General features: G+C 46.2%; 1 protein-coding gene across 3 annotated transcripts in view; it reads right to left on the bottom strand.

Moving 5' to 3' along the window:
- The window catches only part of GPC1 (glypican 1), a 225,237-nt gene that overhangs the window by 98,456 nt on the left and 105,671 nt on the right, over window positions 1-21,110 (bottom strand). For all 3 annotated transcript variants that reach the window (XM_013186100.3, XM_013186099.3, XM_048077297.2), the window contains one exon: window positions 2,442-2,600. In XM_013186100.3, coding sequence (XP_013041554.1) covers window positions 2,442-2,550 — 109 coding nt within the window. In that variant the 5' untranslated portion in view covers window positions 2,551-2,600. The remainder of the gene's footprint in view (window positions 1-2,441; window positions 2,601-21,110) is intronic.

Consider the following 21,110-nt stretch of genomic DNA (forward strand, 5'->3'; position numbering starts at 1 on the left):
CTGCAGCCAAACCAAATTGCAAGTATAAAGACAAGCTGTGCATCGATATCTCTGCAACCTCAAAAGCTGCACTCTCCCCTCCAGGGCAAACACAGACATGGGGAAAGTGGAAAGGAAAAACCCTTCCAGAATAGAACAGACACGCATCTGTGAGAAAGCAATATCACATTATTGCCAGATGAAGGGCTATGTGCAAAACAAAGGCAACGAAAGGCCTCCGTTATTCAAGTAGCCACAGAAACTGCTGACAAGAAAATCCAGCAAAACCAGGCATCCAGTGGCAGAAAGCCTAGATCTTGTGACATTAAAAAGATCTTCTATTCAACAGCTTTAAATAGCGCTACCTGCAAAAAGTCTTAGTAAGTGTAAGGTGAATCTGGAAAATTGGGTGGTTTCTACTGCAGTGTTTCAGCAGTTGGTATGATTGCACTGCCACATCACCAGAACTACCTTAATTTTAAACCATCTATACAGTAGCTACAAAAAAATCCAAAACCCAAACAACTGCTTATTATAGGCAAACTTGTGCTTGAAATGCAGACAAAATATGATGAATACTGTTTTTTTTAATCTTGTCTTGCATAAATTATAAGCTCTGTATTGATTGCAAGGATAATTATCAAACAGAAAAAGGTATAATGGGAGCAGGAAACATTTTCCTGGCCTTGAGGGCTCAACTGAGGTTATTCCCACTGCAAAACACCCGTGATCAGTGCATTATGGTCTGTTAAAGTAATACTTCACTTATTGAATGTATATATTGTTCGATGCTTAAAAAACAAACACACACATAAATCAAAGAAAACCTCAAACCCTTGGCTATGTACCACAGAAATTAATGTCTATTTTTGTAAAATACTAGAAAAAATAGAGAAAACCCTCACATCTCTAATTGGCTTCTCAACATAAGCATCCCCCCTCTGATATGCTTGTTTTTGCATACTATTATTTTTATTGCTGTTATTATTATTAATCCACCAAACCATCACACTCACATTAAACTGGTCCTTCACTAGCTAGTTTCTGCTCAGCAACATGATCCTCAAAGCTTTCCACCAAGTTTTACACTCACGTGATACAGGTAGAAGGATGTTCTTTGGAGTGTCTGGGGCAAAAAGTAAAGGCCAGATGTACCAGCCCAAACCTGCCAAAACGGGCGGAAGAGGGAAAGCGTGCTGAGGTCCGGTGTATGTTCTGCATTAATCTCTGTGAGGGGTTGGATTTCAGAGGTCAGCGAGAGTGCTCGGCAGCAACAGCTACATCAGGGTCCATTCAGGTGCCAGCCTGAGCAACCAGCATTGTAAGGCTCTTTTGAAAATCTTGGCCATCGCTTTTTAATGCAGGTGAAAATCAATTAATTTTGAGCTTTTAAAAGAATGCCTTTGCTGTGGTCAACCCTGGCCACACAGTCCCAATGCATTTTGCAGAGATGCATTGCCTTTTCTTTCTATTCAGTGCAAAAGCACTTAATCTTGGTTATCAGCTCCCTGAAGGTCAGGTTTATTTCTTTAGATCTATTATGTACTGCTTGAAATTTCCAGTTCCACCTTTCTGGCTATTATAGCTTCTTTCTCCAACACCTATTCTTCTCACAGTAACTCCATATGACGACTGTTGATAAAGTTAAGACGACCACGATTCTAAATGACCGACCTTCTTTAAAATCTGATAACGGATACAGTTTCTGAATCATAGGTCATCTCAATTTTGCCAATAAACCATTTATTTCCAGCGGCCTTCAGACCCTGAGGCTTACTGTGCACTGCAAAATGTTTTCTTCAGGGAACAATAAAAGTAAGAGAGACATCCTTAGCCTTTACTTAGCACATTAGGAGGGATACTGTGCTTTGGAGGGCATGTTTGTCCACAACATCTAAAGCGCAATGACCTCTAAGATCTTTACTGCTGTACACCACTTTTGGATGTTTGTATGATGCTCAGAGTTATAAGCAACCAATATGAACTTACCTCCTTTTCATTTGCAACCTGTATGGAAAGAACAAGAAAAATCCATGCCTTCTTAGATCCTCCCCCTCTACTGAGGGCTATCCAGTCACCTTTACCATATTCTTCAGATTATACAGCTCAAGGCACAGTGCCAAGTCTTACATCACTACCTCTGATGTTATGCTGCTGTGGTAAGACCTGATTACGCTATGCTTGTAAAAGCTGCATCTGTGCCAAGGTACACAATTTGTTGGTATGAGTGCCAGCCAGCCTCCTGCCATGGCTTCACCCAAGTGGAGTTCTTGAAATGACTTGCTCTCGCAAAGACACAGCCTGAGGTACAATTGCTATTGAAGGTCAACGTTTTAGACGAACTATTGAACAAGATGCAGAAGAAGGAATATCGAACACGAACCCCTCGCTCTAACAGCACCTGGGAAGCTACGCAGTGACTAGATTCTGAGCAGAAAGTGAACAAATCAGGTGTTACTTACTGTCAAAGCTTCTGTACTGTGCCGTTAGGATCGTCTGCACAGAGCGACCGGCCTCTTTCATCATGGCTTCAAATTCACTTCGGCTTTTGTTTGCAAAGTTCTCCTCCATCTCGCTGGTGCAGCAGGTATAGCCTTGTGGGCAGATTCGTAGGTGCTCCCCTAAAATGAGAAAAAACATAGGTGAATGGCCAGCTCTGGAAAGGGAAGGACTTCAACCCAGCTGAACTCAGCATAAAAACATTCCAACTCCCTGGTACCTGGAGCTGCTTATGTGCCTACCCGCTAGCTTGAGCTATCCTTTATTACTGTAGTGGTTGGTCTGAACACGGGTAGAGGTTTTCTCACTGGAGACTGTGAGGGAAGCAAAAGTGAAGGAGATAAAATCCATGTGTTGGGCCAGGAAAAGGGAAATAAAAGTAACTCCTTCTCTGTCTGCCCTACACAGAGCCCAGAAGACATGAAAGTCTCTCATTAAATGACACATTAATTGTCCTTGTTAGACTTCACGTCTCTTAGAGCAACTGTTTGAAACTACTTTGCCAAAAAAAACCAAAATGAAACAAAAAGCAACCTCCCTAAACACTATCCCTATTCTGAGAAGGGATTCCCATAACCAGGAGAGATGAGAATAGAAGTTTTCAAAAGACAAAGGTATGCTGAATACCACTGGAACTTGGTTGACTAATTCCTATCCATACATTTGGAAATCTGTCCATTTACTCTTTTCTTTTTGATTAAAAACCTTATCTCCCAGAAAGAGAGAGAACCGCACAAAAAAAAAGGGTGCTATGACAAGCACTGATTGAATATACCCCTCGCTATGGAAGAAGGACAGGAAAGGTAAAATGACTCAGATGTTAAATTAAAAAATTCTTCAGCATGGGAGCTCCTCCTGTCCCTCCACAACCTCTTTGTTGTGAAGAAGCAAGCCTTTACATAGGCAGAGTCAGCATCATTTTGAAAATAATTGCCTAAGTTCTTATGAGTCCTTACAAACAAAGACAAATCCACCTGAAAATACACCCCACATTTCTCCTCACCCAGCAGTAAGAATTCATTTGAATGAAATCAAATATCACAGTTGTTTTTTTAAAGAATAAAACCCCCCTTGTTTCAAGCACGCATGTAGATAAACCAATTACAAAGAAGTTAACGTGCTTAATGTAATTTGATTGCGATTGCCAGTGATTTTGCTGGCAATTTTACAGGACTGCCGTCTTAATGTCAGAGCTGAGCTGAAACATATATTTAAGATCATGTTTTATCTTGTGTGCATTGACAGCTTCAAATCCCGAACCTGCACAGTCCTCCAGAGCTTCCCATTAAAGTCCCAAGCTATATCCAGCACAGAACCCTTAGCAAACGGGTGCCTTGAGTTAAAGGGTCTTTACAATTGGGCATGGGTCCTATCCTTGTGAATGTCATGTAATTAGGGAGAGCAGCGGGCCCTGCACCACCTTCACCCGATATAAGAACAGAGTCAAATATGAGCACCATGTCACCCAAGGCTTCCCATACCAAATGAAATTCAAGTTATAACGCTCGGCCGAGCCTTTCTCTCATGTGTTTCCTTTCAAAAAGCAGATTCTCGCAATTTACTTCCGAGCTCACTTCTCTCAAGCTGCATTTGTACGAGAAAGTTGTTGTGAGGACTGCTGACATGCAACAGACAGGCATGAAAAGGGAGCTGGAATTTTTTGACAAGACACAGCTTTGTTTCCTCTCACAGCAAATTAAAAACTTTCTTTTTGCCCAGCCTCTTCTGTCTGGTTTCTGCTTCCACAGGATTCCTGACGAGGATCAACAGTTTATTTCCAGTTGTTTTACTGTGGTACCCCGTCCTTCCACACTGCCTTTATCGTCTGAGGCCTTGTCAGTGCCAGGCCGCCTGAAAGGCCTGCTGAGCCGATGGTCCCAGCAGCACCACAGCCCGCAGGTTCAGCCTAGGCCACCACCAACCCTTTATAATTCTCCACGTTTTGGTAAGCCAAAATAAAGCGGTGGAAACCCAACACTTGGGGAGCCCCCTTTCTCCTGACCCGCTGCCAGCATGTGGGGCTCAGCCTTGCCAGGGCTTCCTGCCGCTCTCCCTCAAGCCGCAGCCAGTTGGGGCAGGGGGACAGGGCACCCAGACAGCTGTGGTTGCCAGGTCTGAAGCCATGGAGAGCAAACGTTGGACTCCAGAAATGAAACAGAGGGAGAAAACGTCTGTGGGGCCTGCCCCGGAGGAGGAGGAGGAGGAGGAGGAGGAGAAGGGTGCCTTGGGAGGAAGAGCCCCATACTGCGCCCAAGTTCCCCACCAGCAAAGGGGAGCAGCACAAGTCTGAGGCGTGCTAATTAAAACGTGACGTGACCAGACAGAAACCTCCACGCTCCCAGCCCGGCCTGAGGCGCAGGGTGTGTCTCAGCAAAATGGCATCGGTCCAACCCTTCGTTAACAGAGCATCAGATAACCTGCAGCCAACAGATAGCAAAGAACTGGAGGGGAAAAAGGGAAAGAAAGAAAGAGAGAAATAACTAAAATTGCCTAATTTTACACAGTTTTGGGAAAGGAACAGATTTTTTCAAAATGCTTAAATTCAGAGCAGTCTCAATTCCTTTTGATGCAACATTTATTTTAGCTTTCTACAGGCGTTCATACGGTACTCAGCACCACAGCATTTTATCTCAGTGGGAAGCAAAGTTTTCATCATTTGTCTTTGTATTTCAAACTTGGTGTGTACAAAACACAGTCTTACAGTACTACGAGAATGCTTCACTTGCTTTGCTTTTTAACCTGACCCACCCTGGAAACACTCACTATTATTATTTCAACTTTTTTTTTTTTTATTGACTTCAAAATAAACATACTCTAGGCCGTACTTTTGCTTTCCCTATATATCAAAGTTCATTTGTTTGCTAACTTGCCATTATGTCACTGCCGAAGCTATGCTATAAATACCTCTGGGTTCACTTGGCTGGAGATTATCTGCAGATATCTACAGAGAGTTAGAGGTGTTTTATAAGGAGTAAATCTGCAAGACACAGCGTGCTTTCCTCTCTGTTGCTGTGTCAGAGAAATTTCCCGTTGTCTGCAGCTGACACACTGCGAACCACTTGCTTCATAGCGCATGCTCCCAGCCCGGGAAGAGCTTTGCAGAAAACAAGTGAGCATGACAGAAGCCAAACTGGCAGCGAACAGAGGCTGGTCCAAATCCCCTTGAAGACGACGGATATACTGCCCATGACTCAGACCAACTTGGTGAGGCCCAAGGGGAATTACGCTGTCCCATGAGAGCCTTTAACTCCAAACTAGCCTTCTCTGCCCAGCCTTCGAACTGGAGCAGCCGCACAGGCTGGGCAGCGTGACACAGAGGCACCCGGTGCATCTTGGGTGGCTCAGGTAGCTCCAGCTCCGCGCTGCCTTACGCGCTCCAGATTTAAGACACGAACCTGTAAGTATGAGAAGCTGCACTTTGGGATACTCAGCTTTCCCTCACAAAGCAATCAGCTTACCCAAACCTTAAGCAGCCAAAAATATGCGGTTCAGAAAGTGGCCCGTGTCCCGCTGGAAGAGCTGGCTCTTGCACAGACATGGCAAGAGGCTGCTGAAGCTGGGAGGGGACGTAACCCACAGACTGCACTGCCTCCTAGAAATGGAGACAGGGCAGAGCATGCATGAGAACAGCATCAAACAAATACCTTGCTTATGATTAACTGCCCTGGAGTGGAAAGGAAGAGACAGGAGGCTGATGACAAGAAAATATCACACTGCCTGGTTACGGGCTTGGATTGTCCTTCAGATACCCTCTCAGCCAGCTGGGTTAACAGATCGTTTTGTCTATCAAATTCATTACTGTGTTTGAGAGTGCTGACTATTAAATCACTTCACCACTTCCTCCTCAGGGACAGAACCGGGTGCTTTGTGCAGGGTCCCCAGGAAGAGCCAGGATGGGCAGGAAGGAGTGGGTTCAGCACCCCACTTCTCCCCAGGCCCCAGGGCAGCCGCAGCCCCCAGCCCATGGGAGAGAGAAGGGAAGGCCCAGGAGTTTACCATGCAATGCTGAGAGCAGAGTCCTCAGCTCCCTTCGGCCATGTAAACAGTGCTATTTCTATCCTACACGACGTAGGAGATTGAATTCATCACGGTGCTTGCAGAAGGTTTGGTGTTTTTTGGATGTGTTAGAGTACCTAAATGCAAATTATTACAAAATTAAACTCTGGGAAGAATAATTTATTTCAGGCTGTGATAAATCCATCGCGAGTCTTCCCACCTATTTGTAACACTCGTCCCATTCATTTTCCAAACTGCTCCAGAAACTCATCTCATGCTCCTAATCCAAATCTGACCACTGATAGCTCCCTTGGCACCTCCCACCCAAACCCCCTCCTCAGGGTGGGCAGGTCTCAGACAGCCCAGCTTGCTGAAACCCCACACTGCTGAGACCCCTCCTGCACGCAGCATGGGGAAGCCAGGACACAGCCCCGGGGCTAGGTGCAGCCAGGGAAGCGCAGCGAGAGCACACGGTGAGCTCCGCTCCTCTCCTACTGTCCCTGGTAGGCACTGGGCTCAGTGGTCTTCTCCCTCTGCTCCCCTAAATCCCATCCAGGCCAATAAGCATCAGAGGCAGGAACACAGTGTAGTTCAGATCATGCCTTTTAAAAAAAAATCATCTTTTTTTTTTTTTTTTAACATGTCACAGTGCCTGTGAAAGATGCAAAATGAGCCTGGAGGTGGTACAGATGTTAAAAACACCTTGCAAAGAGTTAGTGCAACGAAAGTAAATCCCCTTCCTTATGCCTCTCAGCTTTTCCTGTTTCAGGTACTCCTGTCCTCATCTCTCTTGAAATACCTTTACTTCATATACTTTAAAGGGAACATGGTTCCGAGAGTGATTTAGAGCATGCCGATTAGTAACTGACAGCATGGCCTTTAACGCTGGTAGCACAGCGCTGCCTGGAAACTAGTCTTGTCACAGGTAACTCCTGCAGAAAATGAGGGTACCCAAAAAACATTTGACTAGGACATGACCCTGTGGCTGACCCTCCTAGGACAGGCTCTCTACGCACTTTTCATTCCAGATGCACCAGCTGGCGAGCCTCTTCCTAACACCATTGCCCCGTAACATCTGTGTAAGGTGGTGGGGGATACAGCCGGTCTCTCGCAGTAGCTGCTGGCATCAGACTGAACCGAAAGCCACGCTGCTCTGTTAAGGGGAGTGTGACTCAGGAAGTTTCCCGTATTGCAAGGGCTGGTGTCAGCTAAGCGCTGGGCGGCCAGCTTCTTTGATTTGCAGTTAGCTGTTGGCAAAGTGTGCTATCTTCTATTTTCAGGTTATGTATTAAGAGTATTGGCCTGTTTGGCTTTGCTTTGCACATAATGCCAGGGGAGGCATAGCAGGCCTGAATATTAAGTATTGCGTGGCAAAATTTCAAGCTTTGATCAAAATGCACCAAGCTATGGTCTTAGCAATACCCACGGACAAGGATGCACATGGGGGCTGGCAGGGGCTGGTCAAGAAACAGGACAAAGAACACAGGTTAGCGAATATGGGAGCCAAAGCTGTGAGGGGCAGCTTTGGCTTATCGCTGGGGGTGAGGAGAGCCAGCGAGGAGCTGTCTGCTTTTCCAGCACCTGGCACGAACCCCTCGCAGACCTCAGCACGTAGCAGGACTTGGGTTAACCTCAGCTGGCCAAAGGCCACCTTGGAGCAGTGGCACGGCTCACGGGCCGAGGACTGCGGGGCAAGGCAGGTGCTGCCCTGCCTCCTTTGCCCACGCCGGCCTCCCCACGCGGGGGGATTTGGCTCTTCCGCAGCCGATCCCTATTTCTCTGTGCTGCTGCTGAGGGAGCAGCTGGGTGTCTCAGGGGACTGACAACAAAGGCATGGAGTCTTTTCAAGCTGCACACCACAGGTCTGAATTTGTCCTGTGTCAGCAGCTTTTATAATGCCTTACCATCTGATGGCTGATCAAATGGCTTGTGCTATCTGAGATGAACTAATGTTTTCATTCCAGATAAAGAAAACAAGCACTATGTTCCACATCAGTGATAAAAACAGCAAACTGGAAAAAAAAAAAAGCCAGAGAATATGCTGCTTCTGTTTAAGCAATGCACACGTCTAAGACGAGACATCAGCAAACACTGAATGCTTGTTCACACAGCTCATCATTCAGACCAGGATTATACCAACAAAAGTGAAAATCCAAGGGCAGATAATCCGTGAGATTTGCTTGTTCCACTCCTTACCGTTTTACTCCTACCAAGATTTAATAAACTATCAAAACACTGTTAACCAAATAAGACAACTTAATCTGGCTGCTGGGTGGATTTGGCTCCGGCCCAGGGCAGCACTGCCCTGTAATTGCATTACAGTGAAACCCAGAGAGCGAAACCCTGACACAGGGAAGAGACACAGGTATTTCTGAGAAAGACCACAACTGGCATCCTTGGGGCACAAGACCAAAAACGGGTGCGAGGCTTTGGGGCTGCCCCGTCTCCTGCAGACAGCAGCCCTGCACACCAGTAGCCTGGCTCTCGGGGAGCCAGATGGGACAGCGCAGGTAGGGCTCAATGGGAATTTCCTCCTGTTTGCTCTGTTCTTGTATTGAAATACTTCAGACTCAAAGCTGTCAGCTCAGTGTCATGCTCACACATGGGAAGTGTGGTATCAATTTGTTTAATCCTAGACCCTGATGTCAGGAACTTATAAAGCAGGCAAACATGGGCAAAAAAAAAGTTAATTAACAGAGGAGAAAAAGCCACCTTCACGTCCTAGAAAAATATTAAGTACAGAGTAGGTAAGAGAGCCTTCACAAATGACAGTCTGACAATCCTAATGTCATCTGTGTATGTCTCCGTGGCAAACTGCCCAAAGGAAGGGAACAGAGAAAATGTCACAAATGCTGACAACAGACTTGATTCTTAGTGAAAAGCTCTGCATGAAAGCACTTTACCCACTCATTGCTCCTTTGGGTTTTGGGAATACCATTCCAAATGAACACACCACTCCAGAATACCCCTTCCCATCAACTCCCCCTCCCAGTTTCTCACTGGGTCTGGATCTGCCCTTAGCCACAGGGGCCTGACTCTCCCTCTGACTCTGAGCTGCGCGCACGCAGCAGAAATCAGTGCTGGGTGCAGTGATCCAAGCCTGTGTTTAAGGACAAAGCAGGAAACGCTTTATAATTTGCAGTAGAAAATATCTTTTTCAGTGGTTTGAGGGAGGAATGAAGGAATGCTTTATGGCCAAATCCGCATGTACCGCGAGCAAGGTAACCCCTATTTCACAGCACTGCCTGAGCACACTGAGACCTAGTGCTCCTGAGATCCTCTCCCAGACACTGGACCCACTGACAGGGAGCTGCCAAGCAATTCTCTGCTCCAGGAGAAGTGATCCGACATGAAAGGCTTCATAAGGGAGCCATGTCATGGTCTACAATTAGCACCCTCCAAATATATCAGTCTTGGAAGAAGCCCTCAGTTCAGGCTAGAAAAGTTGCAAGGATCACGGAGGAACGCACAGGGACTTGACTGTTACGTACTTTCCCTTCCTCTGAAAAGCAGAAAACTCTTTAAAAAGAGCCTCAGACAAGGGAAGAATTATCTTGTCTCTTCAGATAACACTTGTGGGGATGTATTGAAGCTGTGTGTCATAATCCATCACTATCAACCTCTTTCAAAGTTGTCTTGAGCACATCAGCTTCTTGCCAGATGTTTTCATTTATTTTTTTTTCTTCTTCTTGAAACAAAGAGTCCTTTTATCCTCAGTTCGCTGCAAACTAAAATAAGATCAAACTGGAAACCTATCACTCTTACCGGATGCAGTTTCATTTGTAACTACGTAAATATGTTAGCACATAAGGGGCAAAGCAATTCATTAACCAATCTTTTTCAATTTCTTTTCAGAAAAATTTCTACTAGCTTTTTTCCATCAGTCTGGAAAAGGAAATCTCGGTACTAAACTAAGAGTAAAGATGCAGTCCCCACTAAGAGGTTTAAGAGGTGATAGGGTGATAGCTTTTCGTTTAGTCTTGAGTAACAAAAAACAAACCAAAACAAACACGTAGCAGCAACCACTTCAAGACAATTATTCATATAATCCATGACTTGGGTTTGGTCCAAAAAGAAAGGTTTCTCCAGTTCCCTTGCTGAAGCCCTGCAAGGGAAATGGTAACACTGCACTTTGGGATAAAGAGGCAGAAGGGTTTTAGCAAGGCTACAGGACTGTTGCTCAAGAACAATGAATGCTTGTGGCCACTGGCCAGTCCCAATCATTTCAGTGGAAAAAACAAGAACATCTGGACTCATCTCTTGTACAGGAGTTACCACTTACGGAACATTTCCTTTTACTCACAGCACAGCTACTCAAGCAGTAGATACTGGTGCAAAGACGATGACAGTGACCTTCCTGGGCTTTAGGCACGTGCCAAGCACCCAGCTCCTGCAAGGCACCCCTATTTCTCGGCCTCTGTCACCCCACAGGATGCTGCGATGAGACGCTCCCAGCAGAAGAGGATGAAGGCAGGACAGGACACCCAACAGAAGGCTGCCCCAGCGAGGACCAGGCACTGCCTCCCTCCTGCCCAGCGTCACCAGGGCTGCAGGGCTGGCTCGTTCCCTCCCTGCAGGAGAACGCATATGCCTAAGAAGGATCTTCTCTTCCAGCAGCACAGATCTCCCAAGGGAAAATAAACACAACTAAAAAACCCAACCGCTCTGTCTGCTGGTAAGAGTGAAAATGACTCCTGAGCATACAAAAAAAAACGGTCTTTAAACAGTTATTAAACAAATGAAGCTATTGGATCAGAATCTGATTTTAAGTTTGCAAAAATAAAATGCCTATGCCTAAAAATTAAAGAAATTACATTTAATGACAGTCATTAATCTTGAATTCCATAAATGTGTATTCTTTATTTTGAAAGTATAAAGATGCACGTAATGAATTGTCTGAACGCCACGAATTCAAGATCATCCTTTTCAGATCTCTGCAAAAATTTAAGAGACTTTTCCTATGCAAATTTTTGTTGGTTTATGCTGTAAATGAGGAGTGATTATACCTCTTCTAAAACTGTTTGCTCCGTGTGTTGGCAGGGATGTAGGAAGGTGCAGGACTGGGTGGGGGAGGTGGGGGGGCAAGTTCTGGGTGCAGTGGGCTTTTTCCCTTTACAACTCAAAGCTTTTGTCAGCTCCAGAAACGCTCCATTTCCCCTTAGCTATTGCTTTGCTTTGTTTTGCGAATGTTTTGGCAGGCAGCAAAACTGCAGAGCTCTTTCCTACAATTTAAGCCATCATGAAAGGAAATGGAAAGTATGGGGTCATCTTGTGGGAACATGAATTGCAGACTTCCAGTTGGACCAGACTCATGCAGCTGATGCAGAACTTAGAGAAACAAGTACCGTGATCAAGGCCGGGGGCCACAGAAGCCTCCGGCCACTGCATGCAAGAGATCTGCATCGGTAGGAATTCTGCTGCCTTTCACCCCTGCTCGCAGAAGCACGTCAGTGAAACCCATGCCATCGTTCTTCTATTTATGCCTCCATCTGATCTGCTGAACTGCCAAGCAGATTACAGAAAGCTGTCTATAAACCCAAAGGTGGTTTCTACTCTTAAAACTAATCCTGGGGTATGAAGAGACGAGGGCCCTGCTCTAGTCATACCACCACTATTTTGTGAACGGAGTCCCTTTCCACAACAGTCAAACATCACCTTTCACCCCTACGTGGTAAGTCAGAGGACCAGGCTTAACCTGGCTCAGCACTAAAACTCCAACGTGCTGCTGGATCTTGACGTGGCTCACAGTGCATATGCCTAAAATTTTACCAGAGAAATTTATTTTAGGCAACTTCTGTTTGAAAACTTAATGGAAGTGTAGTTGTTCTCCCCAGAGCGTAAGGAACAGATGACTAAGAAATGTTGCCAGTATCTGTCTTTCAGCGAGATTAGTGTTGGGTTTGTGTGGTATCCTATTTATAACTTTGACAAACAGCTCACCCAATCATTTCATACTTAATCATAGCTGTCTGCCCAGCTCCCTCCAGAGAAATGCTTTTCAAGAAGTATCTGCCAACATCATACGAACAAAAGGAAGCAAACCACAGTTAAAAAAACCTTGCTCCCCAAACCAGCACACAGCAAAAGCTCACAAACTATATAGAAACCAGGTCTTGGGAAGTTACAAGGCATAATTACAGCGTCATTATTCATGGTGCTGCACAGCTATAGTTAGTCAGTGTTTCCACTGTAAACCCCTATTTTCATAGAGGTTTGCAGCTCAGCTGCAAGAAATTAGGCTATGATGAAATCTGGCAGTAGAAATTCTAGAGCATGGATTTTTTTTTAAACTATTTAAAAATGTTTTTCCCACTTTTCAATTCCTCCTGTATTCCTGGGGCTGTAGCAGTAGTAGTAAAAGAAACAGAAAAACGCTTCTTTTTGATGTCTGGTTTCTGTGCATCTCCGTGTGGTTAATGGGACCAAAATGTAAATTTAGCTGGGATCTCCAACTACAGAAGTCTTAAAAATTTTAAGTTATGATTCCCACAATTACAACTCAATTTTCCTTTGGACACGTTTCTAAGTATTACTATCTAAGGTACTGACTGCTATGCATTAAGGTGCCTTTACTTTCAGAGTAAACCCTGCATATTCACCTAGCGCCAAAGATGGCTTTACTCTTCATGGGATAGAGCTGTTGATTTCTTTACATTCCTTTACATCCTTCTTTGAAACAACATTTTCCAGGGTTTATGGAAGATTACTTTCTGCTGGACTCGCCCCTAAGCCCTACATTCCCCCAGCTGCTGCCTCCCACCCGCCTGGCTCTTCCCTTAGGGCTCACATTTTGACATGTACACAGGCATGGCTGGGGCTGCTGAAGAGTAAACAAGACAAAGGGAAAGGAGAAATACCTTGATGGGACATTTCATCCCAGGCAATATTAAATAGAGATTTTCACGACACTTTCATCCATTCATGAGAAATTTACTGCTGTTTGCATGCCTAAGAACATGAGCAAAATACATTTTTCTTCTCCAACTAGCTCTGGGTGAAACCTTGTGGAGATTGAGCACCCCCAGCTACAAAAGAGTTTTACCTTCACACACACGGACCATGCTCTAGCAAGGTGCAGCAGTCTCTGGGCACTATGCCTGGCTGTTGCTGTGTGCCACAAGCAGCGCACATCAGAAGGTAGCTGCTTCGAGGGCAATCCCAGCTCAGAGGGGTGGAACAGTTACGAGCTCAGAAAAAACCCAGCAGTGTAAAATTGTGAGCTTGAAGACTTACAAGACTCAGTCTGGAACTGTATTAGTGTGAATATGCTGAGTATTCATACTGAAATCTTTGGTACACGGGCTTTTAAAAACCTGTAATTTGTCCACACAATTTCATTTTCCAGTGAAACAGATGTCATCTGAAACACCACATTTCAAGCCCTGTGCTCCTGGACTTTCATGCTGGCATATAGGAAACTTGTCCACCTCTGAGGTCTGAACACCTTACAGTACTCTTGCTTTCCTTGGGGATCCCTACGCTGGCACTGAGCCTCCTTCCCCTCAGCTAACCAGAAGTGACAAAGGTGAGACTGCCTGAAAGGCACTGTGCAGCTGCCACCAGCGCACTCTGCAACCCCAATGTACTTTTCAGAGGACTAGAACCAGGCCTCACAACACTATATCATTTCTGATTGGGACTGAACGTACTTACCTATACGACAAATTTTAGCAACCACCCTATTTATGTTGCAGTGAGGATCTGGACTACTGCCGTGTCTTAAAAAGCACAAGGCAAAATTCCCAACTACGCTTGAAACTGCTTTTCAAGGTGGTAGTTAGGAATTCAGAGGCAAATGAACTCAGTAAGATTGCTCATGTACCTTCAATCATTTACAGGAATGTTAGCAAGACCTTGGCTTCAGAGGGCTGGATCACACTTCCCACTGCAACCATTATTATCCTGACATAACATGCTCTTAGAGTAACAGATGATAACGACGCTTTAACTAGTCTCCACAGAGAATAGTTATGATTCGGGAGTATCTTAGAGAAACTGTCATTCATTAAGTACTCTGCTAAATGCATAAAGATGGGTGAAAGAAAAGCTCTGCAATTCCAGGCATTTAAAAACTTGAAAACAGTCCATTCTTCACATTTTGGTTATTGGGTCTTTTTCACTTGAGTGCCACCAAGGAATGGCAGATTCAGCTAAAATAAAACTGCACAATTTTTTTCTTTACCGCTTATCCCCAGAACACAAGCTTTCAGTATTCAGCAGCCACCTTAAAAGACTTTACGGGCCAGTCAGTAAAAGATAGCACTTTTAAAACATGAATAATGAAAAAAAAACAAACCACGAAAACATGAATTTAGCTCTCCCAGTACTGTATATCCAAGTAGCTACGTTACCTCCATTTGAGAAAATCTGTAGCATTTCAAAGTGTATTTCATATACCAGGTCCCAGATACTTAACTAGCCTGAAATCCGTGATCCCAGTAAAACTGGCAAATGCTCCCTTCTGATCCTTTGTTTTAGGAGCTCACTGGTATGTTTTTCTTTTGAATGATCACCAGATTTTTCTTTCTTGTCCTAGCAAGAAAGAAGGGACCATCCCTAGGATTCAGAAAGCAGTTTTGTCAAGTCTGCAAATTAACTCCACTTCCAGATTCAGCTAAGCCAGTTAGAAATGTCCTTGGCACTCTTGAAGATGCAATCCACCATCTCCACATGTTCACCAGTCTGGCCACTATTAACACTGATCTAATTCATGAATGTAATTCAAAAGCACCTTTTCTTTTTGTAAGATCCTAGAAGAAATATACCACCGGTCTGACCAGTAAGTAAATGACACTACAACTACCACCACAATCAGTATGTTTTCCAGCACTGCCCTGCAGTATTCTTTCCCTGCACACCTCCCAGCTTATTCCTAACCTGCTGATATAAAACCAGGTATCCACAGACAGGCAAAGGCTCCCAGAGCAAAGGGCTGCACTCTGCAGAGCAATCATACTTGTGTGCAGGTTGCTTGCCTCCCACCAGTTAGCTACGTGGCCTTTACTGACCGGCTGGATAGCAAACTGGAGAGGATTTGCTTCTCTGAGCACCCATGGAAGTAACTGCTACACAGTTCTCTTGGTTTAGGTGTTTATAAGCAAGTCATGTTCCAGTCTTCAGGATTCCCCAGAGTACTGCTACGGGACTGTTCCCCACCCACCATATGTGCTCACACAGCTTGAATGCCAGTCACAGTGAGCTGCAGTGAACCTAGACGGGAGAAAATCCAAGTGGAAATCTCATGGGAACAGGTGCTGTCACTGGGGATGCTGAGAAACAGGCTGGGCAAACAGCTCTCTCTATATTCTACTGATCAGCTCTGTATTTGCTGCGTTCGCTGAGATCACATGGTCTCAGAGTACTTTTTCATTCTCCATTTCCCAAGGCGTTATGACCTGTCCATCTCCCTGACTGTGGCGTCAGGCAATAGTAGAGGTCATAAGGGAGGCTCTCGCAGCTTGTCTGTGAATGCAGACAACAGATCCATCAGGCTGGGACAGCGACAGTCAAGCATACTTAGGCAGCATTAGAAATAAAAGGGAGCAGCAAGATCTGCACTTTTACTCGCATCCTCATTGCCTGTGACAGATGAAAACCCCTTCATTAATTCACTTCACACACCATTTTTGATCCTCGTGAAATCCTAACCATCAGCAGAGCACATTCCTCCCGTTCCTGCAGAGAGCCCCCCGGGAGGTGTGATGTGCACCGCTTGTTCTTGCTCAAGCAGCGGACGCCCCTGCAGGCTACAGGATAAGCCCCTTCCCTCTCTGCGTATGACTGGCTCCCTGAGCTTCCTCAGTGCTTCCTCAGCCCCTACCAACAACTAGCTCTTCCCTCCATGCTCTAACTTTTGCCTTCGCCTTAATGAGATACTTATTAGGGTGCACAAATAACAAAACCCACACTTCGATCAGTGCTTGCCTCAAGCCAACAGACACACTGAACTGCTGACTTCTGAGGCAACAGCTGACACGGGAAACAAACGTGAATGGATCAGATCTACTTGCAGAGGAGCTGCTGTTAAAAATCCGGTGCCTTTCCAACATGATGCAAAGCACTAGCTGTAACTTCACATTTTTGCCCACCCAGCACTTGAAGCTGCTTCCTTTAGGGTCGACGGCCTAACTCCTGCTGACTTCAAAGGCAGAGGGACAGGGCCCTCAGTGCTTTCAACTCTTTTGTGCCCCACCTATGTGTTTAACAGCATGTTGGTCAAACTAGGAAGAGCTTTCATATCCATCAACCCTTTTCTGAACAGCAGAGAGAGGTTTGCCAAAACACAGGGAAAGCCTTTTGCTCAATTATTTTAATCACTACCACTACACAGCAATTTGTCCTGATGTCAGGAGCTTGAACAAAGTGCCATGTTTCAGAAGGGAAGCATGCTGCAAGTAAGATTCTCTATAAACACTCTTGGCCAAAACCAACATTTCCTCCAAGACAGACTTTGCATTCTCTGCCCCAAGCAGCTAACTTGTTCCTAGCTATGGCCCTTTAGACTCTGCAATGAAAGGAACTGGGAAAGATGAGCTTCCTTCACAAGTCATACTTTTGCTTGCCAAAAGGGCCTTCTAGATGGATTTTAGATTATTTTTTTCAGCCTGAAACTTGACGGTTTAATAAAGGAATGCAAGGCTCACAAGAACAAGTTAACATACTTCCTCAGGCAGTTCAAAGCTACCAAGATTCCAAGTGAAAGCAAAACAAGACAAGTTTCGGGACAGGAAAATGATCTCAAAGCCTTATCAATAACACTGGCACTTTTCAATGTGTCCCTTTTTCACACTGTCCCCTTTAATTCCTAGTAAAGTCCACTTTCACTGCTGATTTGTATTCAGAGAAGCCATACAGAGCAGCCTGCAATGCAGCACAAGCACTGTATTTTTCAGGACTGATGTCATTTTGGAATACCCTACTCCCCCTCTGCTGCTGCCCAGATGCATCATCATAACAACAACAAAAGTCTATTCTAGTTCTGATGGATCTCTGTTGCCTTTGGAAAACACTCTCTACCATGCTCACACATTCTCCTAACTAAGCGGAGAGTGGGAAAGCTGTTCATGTAAACCTTTTCTCTAAAACCCCAATATACCAGCAAGTACCAGGCCAGGACGCTCCTGAGCACAACAAGCAGAAATAAACCAAGGATTAAGTACAAAGACCACTTTCCTATTCATTTTCTGTGACATCGATCCTGGCTCCCCTTTCCATACCCTTCAGGTTACTTATTTTCTTAGCTCCCCCTGAACACACCCTCACTGCTCATGGCAGTGGGTCACGGCTCCCTTTTCAGAAGGAAGGTTTTGCTTTAACATGAAATTTATCTGCAGTGATCCTGTGGTTCAGGTCATACAGGAGGGCACCCCAGAAGATCACAGCCCTTGTGGCTTCACCACCTGAGACCTTCCTGGTTTACTGCTGGGAAACTTCTGCATTACAGCAACCTGTGCCATTCAGTCAACCTTTCCACTTCTCGGCAGTCTGTCAATCTCTTGCATCTCTTGTCCATCTCTCTTCCTCCACTTTCACACATTCAAGCTTCTTTGTCATCATCTGTCCCTTTTTGCTCGCCTCATAAATAAGCAGCTGGACAAAGGCACACTAGCAATTTCAATTACCTGAATGCAACACTGAGGTCATTTGCTTACTAGGATGAAGTAAAACCCATCAGCTGCACTGCTATGAATTCATTGTCTCTGCAAGGCAGAATAGGCAACCCTGCAGTGCTTCCTTCTAAAAGGAAACAAACTTCCCGTAGGAAAGCTCTCAGCATCTCAGAAAAGAAACATTTAATGGAATGGGCTTGCTGAAAGTGCATGTTGCACTGAGGTTTACAGTCAAGTGGTTTATAACAGTAAATTGTGCTTATCTTCACCAAAAAAAAAAAAAGGCAATGCAAAGGCACCACTTCCCTACTTTGAGCTGCAGACCTAAGATGTAGTGGTGCTGTGCATCCTCAGCCCCCGACAGGCTCGGGGGAGCCCCCAAAGTGAACTTCTGCCAGCTGGCACCGCACCCGCAGACCATCCACCTCAGGTGAGAGGCATGGTGCTGGTTAAGGACTTTGACACCATAACCATTTTGGATGCAAACAGCAAATTGACTGGAAAAGACAGTCATGGACCAGAAGGAGGAAAAAAAAAAAATCACCACATTCCCATCACCACATTCCCCATGGAAATCTGCCACGGAGTTAGGGGTCGCGTCCGCACAGCCACCCATCCACAGGCAATGCAATTGTGCACAGATGCACACCCATGCCATCGTCTTGTGCAGCGATTCCCCCTCCACTGGAGAAGCAGCTGGAGAACCCAGTAGGAACAAGCCCAACAATTCCCATGTGAACTTCCAGTCTGCTTATACAGAGTGGACGTGGGGTGGGGAAGCTGGAGTATGCACAATCCGCAGCACTCTTGACATAGTGAGCAATAAGTCTTTCCATAATCTGAGTGAAAATATCACTTCCCCAAGGAACGGGGTATTAATTATAAGCCTACGCAGTTTTAGCAAAGCCTGCAATGTTTATTTTGATCCTCACCACCACACACATACAAACAGCAACACCACCTTTCCTTGGAAGCATTAGACATGACAAACCTTGCTTAAGAAAACAGATTTTGCCAGCAGGCCATCGGAAAAGTAAGAAATAACCTGTCTACACTACAGGCCATAATTGTTTCAGGATTTAGCCATTGAAAATATGCCTTTTGTAGCCTGCTAGGGTTGGGAGATAGCATCTATTTTAATCATCCTTGCTCAAGCCCTTCAGAAGCTGCTTAACAGCTCTATTCAGACCTAGAAAGCACAGTTGTGGGCTGTCATTCTTGCTTGTGATCACAATTTGTTTCCTGCATAGTAGAGGGTTGCTGTCAGCTAGGCTGTATTTTTTCTTTATCCTAACTGATGAAAGTAAGATTCTGGGAGGCCCTTACCAGAGCTTAGCACCCTCGCCTTTCCCAGCAGCACAGCCCCTGCTTTGCTCTTGGTTCAGCTCCCAGGCCAATAACCTCTGTGCCAGGAAATTAAGCAGTATCTGGTGTTTGTATCTCCCACTGGTCAGCCATGTTCTTCCCCCAGGGCCTTACTAACAACAAATGCAAGCCTAGCTCCAGAGCTCAGACTTTTCAGCTCGTGTGTGTATCCCTCACATCCTTCAGATCTGCATGTCTGATTCAGAGTCTGCTGAAGTGGGATCAATGAGAAAAAAAGAAGTACTCGTGGGGAAAAAACAGGCTGAACACCTCACTGTCCCTTCATGCCAGCTGGGGCACAGCAAGGCCCAGGCTCCTGCCCTTCTGCCTGCTGAGGTGAGGACGCAAGCGGGCCCTCAGCACGCTCCTGACAGGCCCGCTTCCGACACGCAGGCCAGGCGGCTGGGCCTGGGACGCTGAGTGAGCAGGAGAAGAAAGCAGCGTGGCAGCTGCCAGCTTACCTGGGGCATGGCTCCCTGGCAGGCGCCTCACTCGGCACCTTCAAAATCCCTGCGGACGCAAGTCACCCGCAGGGCGCACCTTCCTCCCTCACAGCACAGCGAGGCAGCGAGCAGCTGCGCTGAGACAGCAAAGCCGAAGTTCTCGCCACGAGGGAAGAACAGATCTTCTCCGAGCACAACGAGGGCTGCAACGTGCTTCGAGCTGCGCTTCCCAGCCAGGACTCAGCCATGCAGGCTGATCCCAGAGAGGGGCACAGCAGAGGGTGCAGAGCAGGCGTGCCGCCACAGCTCCTGGCCGAGCAGAGGCTTTGGATCTGTACTGATTGGGAATAGCAGATGTTGCTCGGAGACAGGAGAGAAATCACCACACGAAGCCTTTTAGAAAGCACCAGGGAGCTAAGTGGTGTCTTTAAGGACAGCGGTAGGCTTATAAGTGATGCTGCTGAGCCCGAATCACGCGGCCATGAGCTGAGCAGCTCTGGTTGCTCAGGAGGGAGAACGCCACGCTGAGGGAAGCCATCACCCACCACACGGAGCCAAAGCCAGCCCAAAGCTGCTTCCCTCCCCACACACCCTCCTGCTCCACCCTGGGTGCATGCCGCAAGCCCTGGAGGCATTGCTGGGTCATTTGGATGAGTTTGAAACTTTCCTCAGACAACTGCCAGGTCTCCACAGTGCATCTCCCTGTCCTTATATCTGTTCCACTGCTCACAGCCTGTGGAGACAAGCGAGAGGCTGTGCTCTGCAAGCAGCGGCATGCCACCTCTCTGTGACAAGGCCTTGTCTGATCTCCCTGATGTGAGGGTGACAGGGAGAAAAGATGAGGGAGGAGAGAAGCCTGGTCCTGCAGAGCCACGCAGACAACGTTGTTGCCAGCTTCCCCAGCCCGCTGGCCCCATAGCCAGCCCCTGTCCTGCAGCCATGCCGCAGAGCCACCCAGCAGTGTCCCCTGCCACAAGCCTGGCTGCTGCTTCCCCCGTGGGGAGCGCTGCTCCTGGGCGGCTCCAGCTTCATGTGCTGGCTCATCTCCGAACGAGATTCTCTGTAGTCCTGTGGGGGTAAAAACCCTAAGCTCATGGGTGCTAGCTGCACACTCGGAGCTGAGGAGCCTCTGGGGAGCTTCGTCTTAGAGAGCAGACTGCAGCTCCCATTGCAGCACGAAGTGCACAGTGAGCAAACAGTCATAACCAAACAGGATAGT

This window comes from Anser cygnoides, chromosome 9, assembly GCF_040182565.1.
Source record: "Anser cygnoides isolate HZ-2024a breed goose chromosome 9, Taihu_goose_T2T_genome, whole genome shotgun sequence".
Taxonomy (NCBI): Eukaryota; Metazoa; Chordata; class Aves; order Anseriformes; family Anatidae; genus Anser; species Anser cygnoides.